The 23,074-nt window shown below is 44.4% G+C and overlaps 1 protein-coding gene across 1 annotated transcript in view; it reads right to left on the minus strand.

The window, feature by feature from the left end:
• The window catches only part of LOC139181486 (phosphatidylinositol-binding clathrin assembly protein-like), a 45,644-nt gene extending 31,957 nt beyond the window's left edge, over positions 1 to 13,687 (minus strand). The window contains exons 1-3 of the mRNA XM_070785014.1: positions 13,609 to 13,687; positions 1,960 to 2,102; positions 296 to 371 (exon numbers count right to left, since the gene is read on the minus strand). Coding sequence (XP_070641115.1) covers positions 296 to 371; positions 1,960 to 2,102; positions 13,609 to 13,687 — 298 coding nt within the window. The remainder of the gene's footprint in view (positions 1 to 295; positions 372 to 1,959; positions 2,103 to 13,608) is intronic.
• Between the last annotated feature and the right edge of the window lie 9,387 nt (positions 13,688 to 23,074).

Genomic DNA, 23,074 nt, shown 5'->3' on the forward strand with positions numbered 1-23,074 from the left:
GCAAAAGAAAAGAAAAATACAGAGATGTTTAGTTGCTGAGAAGTGGAAAGAATAAAACTCAAGCAGAGAAGGGATAAAGGGACCATGATTTTTGGGACGCTGAGGCAGGAAAGCCTCACTGAGTAAATACCTGCATATGTGTTGTGTCAATGAATTTAGAAATTACTTTCCATCATAAAACATACACCACATCACACCCTTCATCATTCAGAACCATTTTTATAAACTAGGCATGGTTTCCAGAACATTTCCCTCCTTGCCACAAAGAAATATTTCCATCAAAGAATCATCTTACCTTCTACGACACTTTTATCCAGAAAGTTGTGTAAAGTGAACAAAGAACTTCTCGATGCAAGATGTTGGATAAAACGCTGTCAAACAAGTGTGCCAAATTCTCAAAATCAGTTTCAGTTCACAAATAGAGTTCATTTGTGATTTTGTCTTTGTGAATACATACTTAACATAATTCTATCGTACATATCTTCTATCTATTTCAGGGGCATTGATTAAGGTGAGCACCATCACACCCTGGGATAGCCAACATAAGGATCTGCAGTGCTGCCAAGTCTGTTGACATACCCCCCAAATAAACAAGGGGTTAAACATTAAAGCTAATGTGAATACACACTTTTCACCCACGCCTTTCTATCAGTAACATCTCAGGAATTAGGGACACTGACCCACCATGCAGTCGAAAATTCCCATATAATTCATAGTATATAAAGTGAGAGTCACCCAGTCATGTCCAACTCTTTGCAACCCCATCGACTATATATACAGTGCATGGAATTCTCCAGGCCAGAATACTGGAGTGGGTAGCCTTTCCCTTCTCCAGGGGATCTTCCCAATCTAGGGATCAAACCCAGGTCTCCCACATTGCAGGTGGATTCTTTACCAGCTGAGCCATCAGGGAATAAAACCCACATATAATTTACAGTCAGCTATCTGTAGATGCCATACCACTGTAACTGTGATTCCATCCATGCCTGTGGAGTCAACCAAGAATGAATATCATAGTGCTGTAGTATTTACGATGGAAAAAAGCCACATACAAGAGGACCTGTGCAGCTCAAACCTGGGGTATTCAAGGGTCAGTGGCAATTATAGGATTAATTATTTTAATCATTCATGTTAAATTATTTAACAATTCAATTAATGGAAAAATAAAAAGAATACTGTGGTACATCTCTGGACCCCAATGCCCAGAAATGACAACTGCTAACTTTTGCACATGTCTCCTTCAGTTCTATTTTTCGGCAGGAATTTATCATTTATTTATTTGGCTGAGTTAGGTTTTAGTTGCAGCACAATGGATCTTCATTTTGTTACACGGGATCTTTTGTTGTGGTGCACTGAATCTCTAGCTGTGGCACAGGCTCAGTTGGCCCGTGGCATGTGGGATCTTAGTTTCCCAGCTGGGGATCGAACTCTCATCCCCTACATTGCAAGGCAGATTCTTAATGACTGGACCACCAGGGAATTCCCTTCAACTCTATTTTTAAAATAAGAGGCATAAAGCCTTACAGATCAAGTTGATAGTGGTCTTTGTCCCATCCTCAAGTTCAATTTACTTCTCCTACCTAGAAGGAAACATTATCAAAATTTTCATGTGTTGTCTTTGCATCTTATTTTATTTATAGTTTCATATATATACCTGTTACATGGACAAATATTGTTTGAATTTTAAACATTTATAGAAATGATATTGGACTCTAAATATCATTCCGTGGCATACTTCCTCTACTAGCAAAATGGTATACTTTATTAAATACTGATTGCAAAGAGAAATTCATAAGTAAAAATGGAAAAATTGGTGTTTTAATATCTACTTCTATGTACTTTCCCCACTTGTCATGAATGGAAGCAAAATGTAGTAAGCCCCTAACACATTGAGCATATTCAGCAGTTGTGTCCTGACAGTCCTTTGTACTAAAAGGAAGGAATATACGCCATGCTCACCTCATTTCCATACACCATGAGGTGATGGACAGTAACCAGGGCTTTGAACACCACCACCCAGCTGCTGCTACCAGTTTTCTCAGAAAGAACGTCAGCCAGATGAACAACACTCATATTTGTTCCATTTATATACTGGATCAGATCTAAATTAGAGACAGTGACAAGCATTAAAACACAGACTGAGAAAAAAAAAATTTCAAAACCAAAATCGGTAACTTTACCTGAAATACAGATGCAATCAAATCTCAGAGACATGACAAAGAGAATCATCTGAAACATTTTCTTCATTTCCAATAGTAAAATTTGTGCATGCCCATGCTCAGTTGTTCAGCCGTGTCTGACTCTTTGCAACCCCACAGACTCTAGCCCACCAGGCTCCTCTGTCCATGGGATTCTCCAGGCAAGAATCCTGGAGTGGGTTGCCATTTCCTCTTCCAGGGGGTCTCCCCAACCCAGGGGTCAAACCCACTTCTCCTGTATTGCAGGCAGATTCTTTACCACTGAGTCACCTGGTACTAACATGGTAGGTGACACTGAATGACTGTTTATCCTATTTGTTCCATAGAGTTAATGAGAATTGTGATTGCATTGACTCTGCTCACCAGTGTCTCCTCAAGACCCAGCACAGTAGCTGGCACATACCAAGTTGGAACAAGTAAGGAAAATACTTGTTAAATAAATGGATAAGACTCAAGAAGGTAAGTAACATGCTCGAGGTCATACAGGTAGTTCAGTGGAAGGGCTGGAATTTGAAATAAGGTTTGTTTGACTTTGAAGATCAAGGTATTAAACATTATGTCATTGTGCCTCGCTCAAGAAAAGTGTCATTCCATGAAGGTTCAGTAAGGAGCTTTGTCTCCCTAAGACTTACTTTTTGGTTTACATCTTGTAATTTCTTACTGCTTCTTCTTTAGTCCACTTCCCCACAGCCTCATACCTGGTTTATTGCAACAGCTTTCTGCTTTCCTGCCTCAAGGTTATAACCATTAATTAATTGACTTTTACAGCCCCTCAAAAGGTAAGTTTCATTGCTTCGTTTTCCTACTGAAGAACATGGCAATGATTCCTTGCTGTTTATCACTTCAAAAATTCTCCTTGCTTTCCAAACCATCTATAAACTATCACTCTAAAACAACTTCATCCATAGCACTTATCCATTATGCAGCATCTTGATATGCACAGCAGTAGGACAGGTACTGAGGAGGGGGCTTAACAAATATGCTAGTGGATTAAAGTGACAGACTGACCCTGTAAAGTAAGATTTACTTATTCAACAAACATATATACTCAGCGTCAATGCCTAATATGCGCCAGTTGCTGTGCCATGTTTGGCAGGCTTCCCTGGTGGCTCAGGCAGTAAATAATCTCCCTGCAATACAGGAGTCATGGGTTTGATTATTGGTGGGGAAGATCCCCTGGAAAAGGGCATAGGAACCCACTCCAGTATTCTTGTTTGGAGAATCTCATGGACAGAGGAGCTTGGCAGGTACAGTCCACAGAGTTGCACAGACTTGGACATGACTGAAACAACTTAGCACACATGTTCATGCCATGTTTAAGGTTATGAAGAATGAGATTCTCTGCTATATTTTTTATCTTTAGGTCTGCTTCATTCCTCTTTCTGTGCAGTTTCCTCTGCAATCTTTTCATTTCTGCTTCAGCATGATTTCAGTCTTTGGACTGAATCTTTCAGTTATGCTGGTACTGATTCAAGTGCTCCTGTTTGGTTCCATGCACCCTTCACATTGGTAATTATTGCTTAACCTTCAGGTTTTGAAAAGTTAATCCTGGTACATGTTACATCCTAGCACAGGGCTGGATTATATATACTGTCCCAGAATCTAATATGGGACCTGTTGAGAATAATTTTCAGGAAACTTTAAAAATATATATAGCAAGAGGAAATTAATCTGCTTAACTGTGGTGAACTGGTAGTTGCTGCAATAAATACCCATTATCATGATAATAAGAAAAAACTTCAGGAGACCAATGCAGGAGGTCAATGAATAGTTTTGAAGCCAAAGAGCAAAATCAAGAGTTGATCAAAAGGCTGAATCATCTACAAAGGTTGCAATAGCAATGGGATTTACATCTATTGCCAACAGCACAGACTGTTTATGAAGCCACTGCTCCTGTGCAAAGAGTCGGACACAACTGAGGACACACACACACACACCCATACACCACTGCTCTGGCACAAAGTCAGACATGACTGAGCACACACACACACACACCCATGTGCCACTGCTCTGGTGCAAAGAGTCGGACATGACTGAGCACACACACACACATACTCCACTGCTCCAGCACATAGAGTCAGACACGACTGAGCATGCACACAGGCACAAACCCATACGCCACTGCTCTGGAGCAGAGTTGGACATGACTGAGCATGCACACACACAGGCACAAACCCATACACCACTGCTCTGGAGCAAAGAGTTGGACACGACTGAGCATGCACACACACAAACACACACATCCATCCACCAGTGCTCCAGTGCAGAATCAAACATGACTGAGCACACACACACATACACACACACACACACCCATATGCAACTGCTCTGGCACAGAGTCAGATATGACTGAGCATGCACACACATACACACACACACACATATGCCACTGTTCCAATGCAAATAGTTGGACATGACTGAGCACACACACACACACACACACAGACACACCATAGGCCACTGCTCCAGCACAAAGAGTCGAACACAACTGAGCATGCACACACACACACACACGCACCCATATGCCTCTGCTCCAGGACAAAAAGTTGGACAGGACTGAGCACGCACACACACAAATGCACAAACACACACCCATATGCCACTGCTCTGGTACAAAATGTAGGACATGACTGAGTGCACACACACAACACACACACACAGCCATCTGCCACTACTCTGCTGCAGAGTTGGACAGCACTGAGCACACACACACACACCCATCCGCCACTGTTCCTGCACAGAGTCAGACATGACTGAGCGTGCACACACACACACCCACACACACACACATGCCACTGCTCCAGCACAAAGAGTTGGACATAACTGAGCATGCACGCGTGCACACACACGCACACGCGCGCACACACGCACACACACACATACACTTCCACATGCCACTGCTCTGGGACGAAGAGTCAGACATGACTGAGCATGCACACAAACACACACACATACACACACACACCCATCTACCACTACTCCAGTGCACAGAGTAATGGAGGACTGAGCGCACGCACACACACACACACACCCATACCTCACTATTCCACCACAAAGAGTCAGACACTACTGAGTGTATGGACGCACACACACACCCATATGCCACTGCTCCAGTGCAAAGAGTCGGACATGAGAAAGTGCACACACACACGCGTGCGTGCACACCCGTATGCCACTGCTCAGGCGCAAAAAGTGGGACAGGACTGAGCATGAACACACACACCCATACGCCACTGCTCTGGCAAAGAGTCAGACACGATTGAGCACAAACACACACACATACAGCCATCTGCCACTGCTCCGGCACCAAGAGTCACACACGACTGAGCATGAATACAACACCCACACAACCACATGTCACTGCTCTGGTTCAGAGTCATACATGACAGAGCAAACAAACACACACACGCACACAGCCATATGCCACTGCTCCCGTGCAACGAGTCAGACACAACTGAGCATGCAGACACACACACACACCCATATGCAACTGCTCTGGTGCAGAGTTGGACACGACCGAGCACACACACATAGCTATACGCCACCGCTCCACCACAAAAATTCAGACACTACTGAGGACACACACACACACATGCACATATCCATATGCCACTGCGCTGCTGCAGTCGGACATGACTGAGCCCTCACATGCACACACCCATATGTCACTGTTCTACCACAAAGAGTCGGACACTACAGAGCATGCACACACGCACACACACACACACACACCCTCATATGCCACTGCTCCGACGCAAACAGTTGGACACAATTGAGCATGCACACACACACACACACAAACCCATATGCCACTGCTTCAGTGCAAAGAGTTGGGCACGACTGAGCATGCACACATACACACACACACACACCCATATGCCACTGCTCCAGTGCAAAGAGTTGGACATGACTAAGCACATACACACACAAACACACAAACGCACACCCATATGCCACTGCTCCAGCTCAAAGAGTCAGACAGGACTGAGCATGAACACACACAGCCATACGCCACTGCACCACCACAAAGTGTCAGACACTACTGAGCATGCACACACACACACACACACATCCATATGCCACTGCTCCAGTGCAGAGTTGGACACAACTGAGCACACACACACATACGCACACACCCATATGCCACTGCTCCAGTGCAAAGAGTTGGAGACGACTGAGCACACACACATACAGACACACAAATGTGCATATCCACATGCCACTGCTCTGGTACAGAGTCAGATATGACTTAGCATGCATGTGCATACACACACAGCCCCCCATATGCCACTGCTCCAATGCAAAGAGTTGGACTCGACCGAGCACACACACACACACACAGCCATATGCTACTGCTCCACCACAAAGAGTCAGACACTACTGAGCACACACACACACACAAACATATGCCACTGCTCCAGTGCCAAGAGTTGGACGTGACTGAGCGCACACACACACGCATGCACACCTCCATATGCCACTGCTCCAGTGCAAAGAGTTGGACAAGACTGAGCACACACACATATGAACACACAAATGCACACACCCATATGCCACTGCTCTGGTACAGAGTCAGATATGACTTAGCATGCACATGCATACACACACACACACACACACACCCATATGCCACTGCTCCAATGCAAAGAGTCGGACACGATTGAGCGCGTGCACACACACACACACACAGCCATCCACCACTGCTCTGGTGCAGAATCAGACATGACTGAGCACACACACACTCATACACCCATACACCACTGCTCAGGTGCAAACAGTCAGAAATGACTGAGTTCGCATGCTGCCGCTGCTGCTGCTAAGTTGCTTCAGTCGTGTCCGACTCTGTGCGACCCCATAGACGGCAGCCCGACAGGCTCCTCTGTCCCTGGGATTCTCCAGGCAAGAACACTGGAGTGGGTTGCCATTTCCTTCTCCAATGCATGAAAGTCAAAAGTGAAAGTGAAGTCATTCAGTCACGTCCGACTCTTCGCGACCGCATGGACTGTAGCCTACCAGGCTCCTCCATCCATGGGATTTTCCAGGCAAGAGTACTGGAGTGGGTTGCCATTGCCTTCTCCGTGAGTTCACAAAGAGACACACAAACACACACACAGACATATGCAACTACTCCGGCACAAAGAATTGGATACGACTCTGCACATGCACACACACCCATACGCCACTGCTCCAGTGCAAAGAGTAGGACAAGACTGAGTTCACACAGAGACACAGAAACACACACACATCCATATGCCACTGCTCCGGCACAAAAAGTCTGACATGACTCTGCACGTTCACACACACCCACACCCCCATATGCCACTGCTCAGTGCAAAGAGTTGGAAATGACGGAGCACACACACACGCACACACACATACACAGCCATCTGCCACTGCTCCAGTGCAGAGAGTCGGACATGAATGAACACACACACACACACACACACATATGCCACTGCTCCAGTGCAAAGAGTTGGACACGACTGAGCACACACACAAACACACAAATGCACACACCCATATGCCACTGCTCCAGCTCAAAGTGTCAGACAGGACTGATCATGAACACATACACAACCATACGCCACTGCTCTGGTTCAGAGTCAGACATGACTGATCACACACACACACACACACACACACATGCATAGACCCATATGCCACTGCTCCGGCAAAATGATTCAGACACAACTGAACACGCACACACACACACCCTTATGCCACTGCGCTGGTGCAGTCGAACATGACCGAGCACACACACGCACACACCCATACACCACTGTTCCATCACAAAGAGTTGGACACTACAGAGCATGCACGTGTGCGCGCACACACACACTCATATGCCACTGCTTCAGTGCAAAGAGTCAGACATGACTGAGCATGCACACATGCACACACACACAACCAAATGCCACTGCTCCAGTACAGAGTCAGATATGACTTAGCATGCATGCACACACACACACAAACCCCCATATGCCACTGCTCCAACGCAAATAGTTGGACAAGATTGAGCACACAGACACATACACCATAGGCCACTGCTCCAGCACAAAGATTCAGACACAACTGAGCACACACACACACACACACACACAGCCATCTGCCACTGCTCTGGTGGAAAAAGTCTGACACGACTGAGCACGTAGACACACACACACACACCCATCCACCACAGCTCCAGTGCAAAGAGTCAGACATGACTGAGCATACACACACGCACACACCCATATGCCACTGCTCCAGTGCAAAGAGTAGGACAAGACTGAGTTCTCACAGAGACACAGAAACACACACACAGCCATATGCCACTGCTCCGGCATAAAAAGTCTGACATGACTCTGCACGTTCATACACACCCACACCCCCGTATGCCACAGCTCCAGTGCAAAGAGTTGGACATGACTGAGCACACACACACACACATACACACACCCATAAGCCACTGCTCCAGTGCAAAGAGTTGGACACGACTGAGCACACACACACACAAACACACAAATGCACACACCCATATGCCACTGCTCCAGCTCAAATTGTCAGACATGACTGATCACATACACACACACACACACATGCACAGACCCATCTGCCACTGCTCTTGCACAAAGAGTCAGACATAACTGAGCACGCATGCGTGTGCACACACACACACACAGACACCCATATGCCACTGCTCTGGCACCAAGTGTCAGACATGACTGAGCACACACACCCACCCACCCACCCACACACACACACCCATACGCCACTGCCTGGTGCAGAGTCAGACATGACTGAGCACACACATGCACACACCAATATGCCACTGTTCCACCACAAAGAGTCAGACACTACAGAGTGTATATGGGTGTGTGCACACACACACAAACCTATATGCCCCTGCTCTGGTGCAAAAAGTTGGACACAACTGAACATTCACACATATGGACATGACTGAGCATTCACACATACACACACACACACACACACACACACACACACATATGCCACTGCTCCAGTGCAAAGAGTTGGACATGACTGAGCACATACACACGCACACACACACATAGCCATCCACCACTGCTCCAGTGCAGAGTTAGACATGACTGAGCACACACACACTCATACACCCATACATCACTGCTCAGGTGCAAATAGTCAGAAACAATTGAGTTCTCATAGAGACACACAAACACACACACAGCCATATGTGACTGCTCTGGCACAAAGAATTGGACACGACTCTGCATGTGCACACACACCCACACACCCATATGCCACTGCTCCAGTGCAGAGTCAGACATGACTAAGAACACACACACAGCCATCCGCCACTGCTCCAGCGCAAAGAGTAGGACAAGACTGAGTTCGCACAGACACACAGAAACACACACACAGCCATATGCCACTGCTCTGGAACAAAGAGTCCGACATGACTTTGCACGTTCACACACACCCACACCCCCATATGCCACTGCTCGGTGCAAAGAGTCGGACATGACAGAGCACGCACACACACACTCACACACACCCATATGCCACTGCTCTGGTACAGAGTCAGATATGACTTAGCATACACACGCATACACACACACACCCCCATATGCCACTGCTCCAATGCAAAGAGCTGGACACGACTGAGCACACACACACACACACACACACACCCATATGCAACTGCTCTTGCACAAAGAGTCAGACATAACTGAGCACACGCGTGTGCGTGCGCACACACACACACACACACACACCCATATGCCACTGCTCTGGCACCAAGTGTCAGACATGACTGCGCACGCACACCCACCCATCCACACACACACACACACACACACATACGCCACTGCCTGGTGCAGTCGGACATGACCAAGCACACGTACACACACAGCCATATGCCACTGCTCCAGCGCAAAGAGTCAGACAGGACTGAGCATGAACACACACACACAACCATACATCACTGCTCTGGTGCAGAGTCAGACATGACTGATCACACACACATACACACACACACACATGCACAGACCCATATGCCACTGCTCCAGCGAAAAGAGTCAGACATGAATGAACACACACACACCCACATACACACCCATATGCCACTGCGCTGGCGCAGTCGGACTTGACCAAGCACACACACGCACACACCATACGCACCTGTTCCACCACAAACAGTCGGACAGTATAGTGTGCACATGCATGCGCACACACACACACACCCATATGTCACTGCTCTAGTACAGAGAAAGTGCTCCAGTGCAAAAAGTTGGACACAACTGAGTGCACACGCACACACACATGGACACACACACACCCATATGCCACTGCTCCAATGCAAAGAGTTGGACTCGACCGAGCACACACACACACACACCCCCATATGCCACTGCTCCAGTGCAAAGAGTCAGACACGACTGAGCATGCACACATACACACACACACAACATATGCCACTGCTCTGGTACAGAGTCGGACACAATTGATTGAGCACACACACACACACACAGCCATCCACCACTGCTCTGGTGCGGAGTCAGACATGACTGAACACACACACACACACACCCATACACCACTGTTCAGGTGCAAATAGTCAGAAACAACTGAGTTCGCACACAGACACACAAACACACACACAGCCATATGCCACTGCTCTGGCACAAAGAGTTGGAGACGACTCTGCACATACACACACACCCACAGCCCCATATGCCAATGCTCAGTGCAAAGAGTTGGACATGACTGAGCACGTACACACACACACACCCACCTATCCACCACTGCTCCAGCGCAAAGAGTCGAACATGACTGAGCACATGCACACACACACACACACACAGCCATCCGCTACTGCTCTGGCACAAAATGTCTGACACAACTGAGCACGTATACACACACACACACACACACACACACACACACCCATCACTGCTCCAGTGCAAAGAGTCGGACATGAATGAGTATACACACACACATGCACAAACCCATATGCCACTTCTCCAGTGCAAAGAGTTGGACATGACTGAGCCCCCCCCCACACACACACACCCATAAGCCACTGCTCCAGTGCAAAGAGTTGGACACGACTGAGCACACATACACACAAACACACAAATGCACACACCCATATGCCACTGCTCCAGCTCAAAGAGTCAGACAGGACTGAGCATGAACACACACACACAACCATACACCACTGCTCTGGTGCAGAGTCAGACATGACTGATCACACACACACACACACACACACACACACGCACAAACCCGTATGCCACTGCTCTGGCAAAAAGAGTCAGATACGACTGAATACTCACACACACACACCCACCCACCCATATGTCACCGCGCTGGTGCAGTCAGACATGACTGAGCACACACACACACACACACACCCATACACCACTGTTCCAACACAAAGGGTTAGACACAACTGAGCACACACACACACACACACCCCCCAATACGCCACTGCTTCAGTGCAAAGAATCAGACACAACTGAGCATGCACACATACACACACACACACACCCATATGCCACTGCTCTGGTTCAGAGTCAGATATGACTTAGCATGCATGTGCATACATACACACACACCCATATGCCACTGCTCCAATGCAAAGAGTTGGACACGAGCACGCACACACACACACACCTATATGCCACTGCTTCAGTGCAAAGAGTTGGACACGACTGAGCATGCACACATACATACACACACACACACCCATATGCCACTGCTCTGGTTCGGAGTCAGAAATGACTTAGCATGCATGTGCATACACACACACACCCCCATATGCCACTACTCCAATGAAAATAGTTGGACATGATTGAGCACACACACCCATATGCCACTGCTTTGGTGCAGAGTCAGACACGACTGAGCACATACACACACACACAGCCATCTACCACTGCTCCAGTGGAAAGAGTCGGACATGACTGAGCTCACACACAGACACACATACACACCCATACGCCACTGCTCTGGTGCAAAGAGTCGGACAGGACTGAGTGTGCACACACACACACATACACATGCACACACCCATACGCCACTGTTCCACCACAAAGAGTCGGACACAACTGAGCACGCACACACACACACACACACACACGCACACACACCCATATGCCACTGCTCTGGCACCAAGTGTCAGACATGACTGAGCACACATACACACACACACACACACCCAATGCTACTGCTCTGGTGCAGAGTCAGATATGACAGCACACACACATACACACGCACCCACCCATATGCCACTGCTCCAGCGCAGAGTTGGACAGTACTGAGCATGAACACACATACACACATGCACGCACACACACATACACCACTGCTCTGGCGAAAAGAGTCAGTCACGATTGAACATGCACACACATACACACACATACACACCCATATGCCACTGTTCCACCACAAAGAGGCAGACACTACGGAGCGCACACACACACACACCCTTATACGCCACTGCTCTGGTGCAAAGAGTTGGACACCACTGAGCACACACACACACACACCCATACTCCACTGCTCTGGTGCAGAGTCGGACACAACTGAGCACACACACACACACACAGCCATCCACCACTGCTCTGGTGCAAAGAGTCAGACACAACTGAGCACGCATACACACACACATACCCAACACCACTGCTCAGGCGCATAGAGTCGGACACGACTGAGCTCACACACAGACACACATGCACACCCATATGCCACTGCTCCGGCACAAAGAGTCGGACATGACTGAGCTCGCGCACACACACGCCACTGCTCTGGTGCAAAGAGTCGGACAGGAATGAGCACAGACACACACACACAGCCATACGCCTCTGTTCTGGCACAAAGAATTGGACATGACTGAGTATGCATGCACATGTGCGCACATGCGCACACACACCCATATCCCACTGCTCCAGTGAAAAGAGTCGGACACGAGTGAGCGTGTGCGTGCACACACACACCTATAAACCACTGCTCTGGCGTAGAGTCGCACACAACTGAGCATACACATACATACGCACACACACAGACACACACCCCATCCGCCACTGTTCTGGCACAAAGAGTCGGACATGATTGAGCATGCCCACACACACAGACCCCCATACTTTCTCCACAGGGAGTCTCTGGGCAACAGATAACTTTAAGAATGAGACCCCTCTCAGAAAACCGAGTTGTTACTCCGCTGCCTATTATGTCCCAAGCTTCAGGCGGAAAGTGTGAAGAGTTCGACGTTTGGAGACCATAGATAGGTTGGGTTCCAGGCTCAATCAAAGGCACTGCAGTGCGAACACACCCTCCCCCACGCCCGTGGCCTCCCGGCGCGGAGTGGGGGGGCTGGGGTGGGGGTGGGGCGGTGGGAGGGGGCTGGGGTTGCGGCAGGGCCTGCGAGGCCATGGAGCCTACTCACCCGCCAGGTGTTTCTGCTCGGGTTCGGTGGGCTCGTTGGTGGTTGCCCCGAGGGCAGCCTTGGACGCGGACGACCCCATAACTGCGTCGCCAGCTGCCAGCCACGAGGGTAGGCAGCGGAAACTGGTCCCTCCTCTTCCGGCCAGCAGACTGAGCCAGGACCCGGGCGATGGGAGGGGCGCCTGAGATGACGGAAGAAAGACCTTGCACAGTAGCAGGCCTGCACCGCCACTCCGTCCTGCGCCCCCTGACGCAGGCCTGCAGAATTATGAGGTGAGGCGTGAAGTCGCGAGGTGCTGTGTCCGGGTATAGCGGGTTCAGCGGGGGCAGGACCCCACGTGAGGCGGAGCATCTCAGGCGACCCAGGCAGACTCATGGTGTGATAGACCCTCAGTAAGAGAATAAACAACCACCATTGAGTGAATATCATGAGAAAGAGGGACATGTTGGAGACCACAGATGAAAGATCTGGAGATCTTTTGGTCTTAGGAAGTTAAGCGGTCATGTGACAGTGCTTTGGAAATCCTTGACCTGACCTTCTTAGGGAGGCTTGGGTCACGGGTAATGGGATCTGTATCCTGCCCAAATCCCTGGCCTTCAGCCCTTCACCCAGCATCATATATGGAAGTTCATAGACTTCTTAATACTATTTCCTTTACCCCTGCAGTCCGTAGTGACCTTACTACTCTCATTGCTGATAGTAATGTATGCCTTCTTTTTCTTCCTTAATCGATCTGGCTAGACAACTATTAATTTGATTGATCCTCTCAAAGGACCACGTTTCGGTTTCATTAGATTAATACTTATATCTGTATTAATCCATTGCTTCTACTTGCTTGCAGTTTATTTTCCTCTTCACTTTCTAGTTTCTGAAGAGAGATTCGATTCTTTATTTAAGATTCTTTTTTTTTATAGTATAGGACATTAGGGTTAAGTACAGCTTTTGTTGCTGTTGAAGATATTATTTAAGTCTTTTAAATATAATTGAGATCTATTTTATAGAAAAGAATATATGCACTACCAAGGTAGATGTTCAGTGTATCCATGAAAGCTGCATATGTTTTAAATTAATTTATTTTTTTATTGAAGGATAATTGCCTTACAGAATTTTGTTGTTTTCTGGCAAACTTCAACATGAATCAGTCCCTCCCATCTCCCTCCCCATCCCACCCTTCTAGGTTGATACAGAGCCCCTGTTTGAGTTTCCTGAACTCGGCAAATTCCCGTTGGCTATTTTACAAATGGTGATTGCAGCCATGAAATTAAAAAATGCTTACTCCTTGGAAGGAAAGTTATGACCAACCTAGATAGCATATTAAAAAGCAGAGACATTACTTTGCCAACAAAGGTCCATCTAGTCAAGGCTATGGTTTTTCTGGTGGTCATGTATGGATGTGAGAGTTGGACTGTGAAGAATGCTGAGCACCGAAGAATTGATGCTTTTGAACTGTGGTGTTGGAGAAGACTCTTAAGAGTCCTTAGGACTGCAAGGAGACCAAACCAGTCCATCCTAAAGGAGGTCAGTCCTGGGTGTTCATTGGAAGGACTGATGCTAAAGCTGAAACTCCAATACTTTGACCACCTCATGTGAAGGGTTGACTCATTGGAAAAGGCCCTGATTCTGGGAGGGATTGGGGGCAGGAGGAGAAGGGGATGACAGGATTAGATGGCTGGATGGCATCACCGACTCAATGGACGTGAGTTTGAGTAGACTCCGGGAATTGGTGACAGACAGAGAGGCCTGGCGTGCTGCGATTCATGGGGTCGCAAAGAGTCGGACATGACTGAGTAACTGAACCGAACTGAACTGAATGTAAGTTTCCATGTTACTCTTTCCATACATTTTACCCTCCCCTCCTCTCTCCCCATGTCCATAAGTCTATTCTCTATGTCTGTTTCTCCACTGCTGCCCTGTAAATAGATTCTTCAGTACCATTTTTCTAGATTCTGTATATATACAATAGAATACGATATTTATCTTTCTCTTTGCAACTTACTTAACTTCGTATAATAGGTTCTAGGTTCATCTACCTCATTAGAACTGACTCAAAGGCATACCTTTTATGGCTGAGTAATATTCCATTGTGTATATGTACCACAACTTCTTTATCCATTTATCTGTCTGTGGACATCTAGGTTGCTTCCATGTTCTAGCTATTGTAAATAGTGCTGCAATGAACAATAGGATACATGTCTTTTTCAACCCTGATTTCCTCAGGGTATATGCCTAGGATTGGGATTTCTGGGTCATATGGTGGTTTTATTTCTAGTTTTTTTAAGGAATCTCCATACCGTCTTCCATAGGGGCTGTATCAATTTACATTCCCACCAACAGTGCAAGAGCATTCCCTTTTCTCCACACCCTCTCCAGCATTTATTGTCTGTAGACTTTTTCATAATGGCCATTTTGACCAGTGTGAGGTGATATCTCTTTGTAGTTTTGATTTGCATTTCTCTGATAATGAGCAATGATGAGAATCTTTTCATGTGTTTGTTAGCCATCTGTATGTCTGCTTTGGAGAAATGTCTGTTTAGGTTATTTTTCCCACTTTTTGATTGGGTTGTTTGGTTTTTTGGTATTGAGTTGTTTGTATATTTTGGAAATTAATCCTTTGTCACTTGTTTCATTTGCTATTATTTTCTCCCATTCTGAGGGTTGTCTTTTCACCTTGCTTGTAGTTTCCTTTGCTATGCAGAAGCTTTTAAGTTTAATCAGGTCCCTCTTGTTTACTTTTGTTTTTATTTCCATTCCTCTAGGAGGTGGATCATAAAGGATCTTGCTTTCACTTAGGTCATCAAGTGTTCTGCCTATGTTTTCCTTTAAGAGTTTTATAGTTTCTGGTCTTACATTTAGGTCTTTGAAAGCTGCATTTTTTTTTCCTGCTCAATGCAGTGTTCAATTAAATGTGTTTTACCGTTATTGGTATTGTATCACAAGTGACTGAAGCTCTGTTAATTTGCATTTTTATAGCCTTTCTCCCCCAACCCTGAACTTCAGGTTGGAGATTTTATTTTGCTATGTCTTCAAGTTCACTGATCTTAGTTTTGCAAAGTCTAATCTTCTCTTAATCCTGTTTTTTCATGTCCAATAAGGTATTTTTCATCTCTAGAATTTCCATTTGATTCTTATCTTTCAACGCTGTCTTCATTATGTTAACATTTTCTTTTAAATCCTTGAGGATAGCACAGTAACTATCAAGGTTGTATGTTTATCAACCAATTCCTTCATCTTTGACATTTCTGGCTCTGTTTTTATTGACTTATTTTTGTATTTGACGTAGCTAACATTTTTTCTGCTTCTTCCCATGCAATTTTGTATAGATGTCAAATATTGTTAATTTTGCTTCACTGAGTGCTATATTTTTATATATTCCTTTACAGAATGTTGAAGTTTGTTTAGACAGGCACATACATTACTTTAATATCTCTTCTATCCTTTCAGCATATGTTTTCTCAAACAGCTTTATTGGTATTTAATTCATAGATGATATTTAATTCATATATCATGGTGCAGTGGTAAAGAATCTACTTACCAGTGCAGGAGACCCAGGTCTGATCCCTGGGCTGTAAGGATCCCCTAGTGGAGGAAATGACAACCAAATCCAGTATTCCTGCCTGGAAAATTCCGTGGGCAGAGGAGCCTGGAGGGTTGCAGTCCATGGGGTTGTAAAGAGTCAGACACAACTGAGTGACTGAGCATGTACACTATCATACCATTCACCCATTTAGTTTATAAACTGGTAGTTTTTAGTATATTCAGAGTTGTATGACCAGCACCAGGATCAATTTACAACAGTTTACAAAGAAACTCCACACTCATTAGCCATCATTCCTCATTTCCACCTAAACCTCCCATCCCTAGTCAATCACTATTCTACTTTATGTCTTTGAAGATTTTCCTATTCTGAATATTTCATATGAAAGGACTCAGTCAATATGTGGACCTTTGAAACTGGGCTCTTTCACTTAGCATATATTCCAGCTTCATTCATGCTGTGGCATTAATTAGTACTTCCTTTCTTTTTATGACCAAATAATATTCCATTGTATGGATATACTACAATTTATCCATTCATTGATGAACATTTTGGTTGTTTCCCTTTTTGAACTATTGTGAATACTGCTTCACATGCAAGTATTTCTTTCAACACCCTTTTTCAGTTCTTTTAGATACATACCTAGGAGTGGAATTGCATGTTCATATGGTTATTCTGTGTTGAACTTTATAAGGAAGTGCCAAAGTATTTTCCATAGGACTGAACCTTATTACAATTCCACCAGCAATGTATAAGGGTACCAATTTTTCAACATCCTTGCCAACATTTCTTTTCCATTTGTTTAATTATAGCCATCTGAATGGGTGGAAGTGGTATCCCTTTGTAATTTTCATTTACATTTTCCTGATACTAATAATTTAGTATAATTTTTTCATGTGCATGTTGCAATTTGTGTATCTACTTTGGAGTAATGTCCATTCTGATCCTTTGCTGATATTTTTCTTTTTTTATCCTTTGCTAATTTTTTAATTTGGTTCTTTATCTTTTTTCAGCTTTATTGAGGTATGATTAACAAATAAAAATTGTAAATATTTAGGTTGTACACCATAATGTTTTCTTTAAAGGTGTGAAAGATAAGGACTGTGAAATGATCACCATAATCTAGTTAATTAACACATCCATCACCTCCATACTTGAAATATTTTCTGTGGTTAGAACACTTATGATCTATTCTTTTAGCAAATTTCAAGTATGCAATATTATTAATTATGGTCACCATGCTGTGTGTTAGATCCCTAGAACTCATTCATCTTTTTTTAATGAACTCATCTTATAACTGAAAATGTGTATCCTTTGATCAACTTCTCCCCATTTCCCCCACTTCCAGCCCCCAGCAAACATTATTCCACTTTCTGGTTATAAAAGTTCGACATTTTCAGATTCCATATATAAGTGAAATAATATATTATTTGTCTTTCTGTGCTTAGCTTATTTCACCTAGCATAATGTCCTCCAGGCTTATGTATGTTGTTACAAATGGCAGAATTTCCTTATTTTTTTAATGGCTGCCTACACACACACACACACACACACACACACACACACACCTTTGAGATCTTGCTTTCATTTCCTACAGATATATGCCCAAAAGTTGGATTGCTGGATCATATGGTAGTTCTATTTCTAATTTTTTTTGACGAATCTCCATACTGTTTTGGAAATGGCTATCAGTTCAGTTCAGTTCAGTTGCTCAGTCGTGTCCGACTCTTTGTGACCCCATGAATTGCAGCACACCAGGCCTCCCTGTCCATCACCAACTCCCAGAGTTCACTCAAACTCACGTCCATCGAGTCAGTGATGCCATCCAGCCATCTCATCCTCTGTCGTCCCCTTCTCCTCCTGCCCCCAATTCCTCCCAGCATCAGGGTCTTTTCCAATGAGTCAACCTTTTGCATGAGGTGGCCAAAGTATTGGAGTTTCAGCTTCAGAATCAGTCCTTCCAATGAACACCCAGGACTGATCTCCTTTAGGATGGACTGGTTGGATCTCCTTGCAGTCCAAGGGACTCTCAAGAGTCTTTTCCAACACCACAGTTCAAAAGCATCAATTCTTTGGCGCTCAGCTTTCTTCACAGTCCAACTCTCACATCCATACATGACCACCGGAAAAACCATAGCCTTGACTGGACAGACCTTTATTGGCAAAGTAATGTCTCTGCTTTTCAATATACTATCTAGGTTGGTCATAACTTTCCTTCCAAGGAGTAAGCGTCTTTTAATTTCATGGCTGCAATCACCATCTGCAGTGATTTTGGAGCCCCAAAAAATAAAGTCTGACACTGTTTCCACTCTTTCCCCATCTATTTCCCATGAAGTGATGGGAACAGATGCCATGATCTTCATTTTCTGAATGTTGAGCTTTAAGCCAACTTTTTCACTCTCCTCTTTCACTTTCATCAAGAGGCTTTTGAGTTCCTCTTCACTTTCTGCCATAAGGGTGGCATCATCTGCATATCTGAGGTTATTGATATTTCTCCCAGCTATCCTGATTCCAGCTTGTGCTTCTTCCAGCCTAGCGTTTCTCATGATGTACTCTGCATAGAAGTTAAATAAGCAGGGTGACAATATACAGCCTTGACGTACTCCTTTTCCTATTTGGAACCAGTCTGTTGTTCCATGTCCAGTTCTAACTGTTGCTTCCTGACCTGCATATAGGTTTCTCAAGAGGCAGGTCAGGTGGTCTGGTATTCCCATCTCTTTCAGAATTTTCCAGTTTATTGTGATCCACACAGTCAAAGGCTTTGGCATAGTCAATAAAGCAGAAATAGATGTTTTTCTGGAACTCTCTTGCTTTTTCAGTGATCCAGCAGTTGTTGACAATTTGATCTCTGGTTCCTCTGCCTTTTCTAAAACCAGCTTGAACATCTGGAAGTTCACAGTTCACGTATTGCTGAAGCCTGGCTTAGAGAATTTTTAGCATTACTTTACTAGCGTGTGAGATGAGTGCAATTGTGTGGCAGTTTGAGCATTCTTTGGCATTACCTTTCTTTGGGATTGGAATGAAAACTGACCTTTTCCAGTCCTGTGGTCACTGCTGAGTTTTCCAAATTAGCTGGCATATTGAGTGCAGCACTTTCACAGCATCATCTTTCAGGATTTGAAATAGGTCAACTGGAATTTCATCACCTCCACTAGCTTTGTTTGTAGTGATGCTTTGTAAGGCCCACTTGACTTCACATTCCAGGACATCTGGCTCTAAGTGAGTGATCACACCATCATGATTATCTTGGTTGTGAAGCTCTTTTTTGTACAGTTCTTCTGTGTATTCTTGCCACCTCTTAATATCTTCTGCTTCTGTTAGGTTCATACCATTTCTGTGCTTTATCGAGCCCATCTTTGCATGAAATGTTACCTTGGGATCTCTAATTTTCTTGAAGAGATCTCTAGTCTTTCCTCTGTTTCTTTGCATTGATCACTGAGGAAGGCTTTCTTATCTTTTCTTGCTATTCTTTGGAACTCTGCATGCAAATGCTTATATCTTTCCTTTTCTCCTTTGCTTTTTGCTTCTCTTCTTTTCACAGCTATTTGTAAGGCCTCCCCAGACAGCCATTTTGCTTTTTTGCATTTCTTTTCCATGGGGGTGGTCTTGATCCCTGTCTCCTGTACAATGTCACAAACCTCCGTCCATAAGTTATACCAGTTTATATTCCCATCAACACTGTATGAGGGCTCCCTTTTCTCTACATCCTCATGGATACTTGTTTTTTGTTGTCTTTTTGATAACAGCCATCCTGACACGTGTAAGAAGATAGCTCATTGTGGTTTTGATTTGTATTTCTTTGATGATTCTCAGTGTTGAGCATCTCCTCATGTGCATGTTGGCTATTTGTACATCTTCTCTGGAAAGCGTTTATTCAGGTCTCAGGTCTATTCTTAAATTAGATTGCTTGCATTTTTTTTTGCTATTGTTATAAAAGTTCCTTATATATTTGAGATGAGAGTGAAAGTCACTTAGTCGTGTCCAGCTCTTTGTGACTCCATGGACTATACAGTTCATGGAATTATCCAGGCCAGAATACTGGAGTGGGTAGCCTTTCCCTTCTCCAGGGGATCTTCCCAAACCAGGAATTGAGCCCAGGTCTCCCACATTGCAGGCAGATTCTTTACAAGCTGAGCTATCAGTGAAGCCATATTTGAGGTATTAACCTCTTATCAGATATATGATATACAAATACCTTCTCACATTCCATGGGTTAACTTTTCATTTTGTTGATGGCATCCATTGCTGCATAGCTTTTTAGTTTGTTGTAGCACCACTTGTTTATTTTTGCTATTGTTGCTTTTGCTTTCAGTGTCAAATTTAAAAAGTCTTTGCCCAGATGGATGTCAAGGAGCATCCACCTAGATTTAATCCTAGGAGTTTTATCCTTTCAGATTTTACATTTAAGTATTTAATCCATTTGAGTTAATTTTTGTGTATGGTATAAGATAGTGGTCCAGTTTCATTCATTTGCTTATGGATATCTAGTTTTCCCAACACCACTTATGGAGAAGACTACCTTCTCCCCATTGTGCATTCTTGGCTCCCTTATCCAATATTTAGTTGACTGTGTATGTGTGGGTTTATTCTTGTACTTTATTCTGTTCCATTGATCTGTGAGTCTGTTTTTATGCCAGTACCATAGTGCTTTGTTTGTTTGTTTGTTTTCATAGTGCTTTGATAACTGTAGTTCTGTAATATCATTTGAAATCTAGAAGCCCCCAGCTTTCTTCTTTTTGCTCAGGATCATTTTGGATGTTTGGGGTCTTTCGTGGTTCCATATGATTTTTAGTATTGTTTTTTCTATTTCTGTGAAAAATACCATTGGAATTTTGATAGGGATTGCATTAAATCTGTAGATCTGCTGCTGCTAAATCACATCAGTTGTGTCTGACTCTTTGCGACGCCATAGATGGCAGCCCACCAGGCTCCCATCCCTGGAATTCTCCAGGCAAGAATACTGGAGTGGGTTGCCATTTCCTTCTCCAGTGCATAATCTGTAGATCACTTTGGATATTATGATCATTTTAACAATATTCTTTCTTCCAATCCATGAACACAGGATATATTAGAATTTCTTTTTTATTTTTATTTGTTTGGCCATGCCATGCAGTTTGAGGGATCTTAGTTTCCCTCCAGGGATTGAACCTGGACCCTTGGTAAGTGCAGAGTGCTAATGACTGGACTGCCAGGGAATTCCCCATGAACTCAGGATATGTTTCCATTTATTTGTGTCATCTTCAAATTCTTCCATTAATATCTTATATTTTTCAAGGCACAAGATCTTTTTTAATATAAATTTATTTATTTTAATTGGAGGCTAATTACTTTACAATATTGTATTGGTTTTGCCATACATCAACATGAATCCACCACGGGTGTACATGTGTTCCCATCCTGAACCCCCCTCTCACCTCCCTCCCCATACCATCCCTCTGGGTCATCCCAGTGCACCAGCCCCAAGCATCCTGTATCATGCATCAAGCCTGGTCTGGAGACTTGTGGATCTTTCATTTGCTTGGCTAAAATAATTTCTAAGTGTTTTTTGATGCTATTGTATATGTGAATGTTTTCTTAAATTCTTTTCCAGATAGTTCATTAGTGTACAGAAATACAACTGATTTTTGTATGTTGATTTTGTATCCTGCAACTTCACTGAATTTGTTTATTAATTCTAGAAATTTTTGGTAGAGTTTTTAGGTTTTTCTACAAATAAGACCATGTCATCTGCAAACAAATAATTTTTCATCTTTCTTTCCAATTTGGATGCCTTTTATTTCTTTTTCTTGCCTAATTGCTCTACAGAGGACTACCAGTATTATGTTAAAAAGAAGTAGTAAGTAGGCACCCTTGTCTTATTTCTGATCTTTGAGAAAAAGGTCACTTTTTACCACTGAGGATGATGTTAGCTATGGGCTTGTTATATGGCTC

The sequence above is a fragment of the Bos indicus genome, chromosome X (assembly GCF_029378745.1).
Source record: "Bos indicus isolate NIAB-ARS_2022 breed Sahiwal x Tharparkar chromosome X, NIAB-ARS_B.indTharparkar_mat_pri_1.0, whole genome shotgun sequence".
Lineage (NCBI taxonomy): Eukaryota > Metazoa > Chordata > Mammalia > Artiodactyla > Bovidae > Bos > Bos indicus.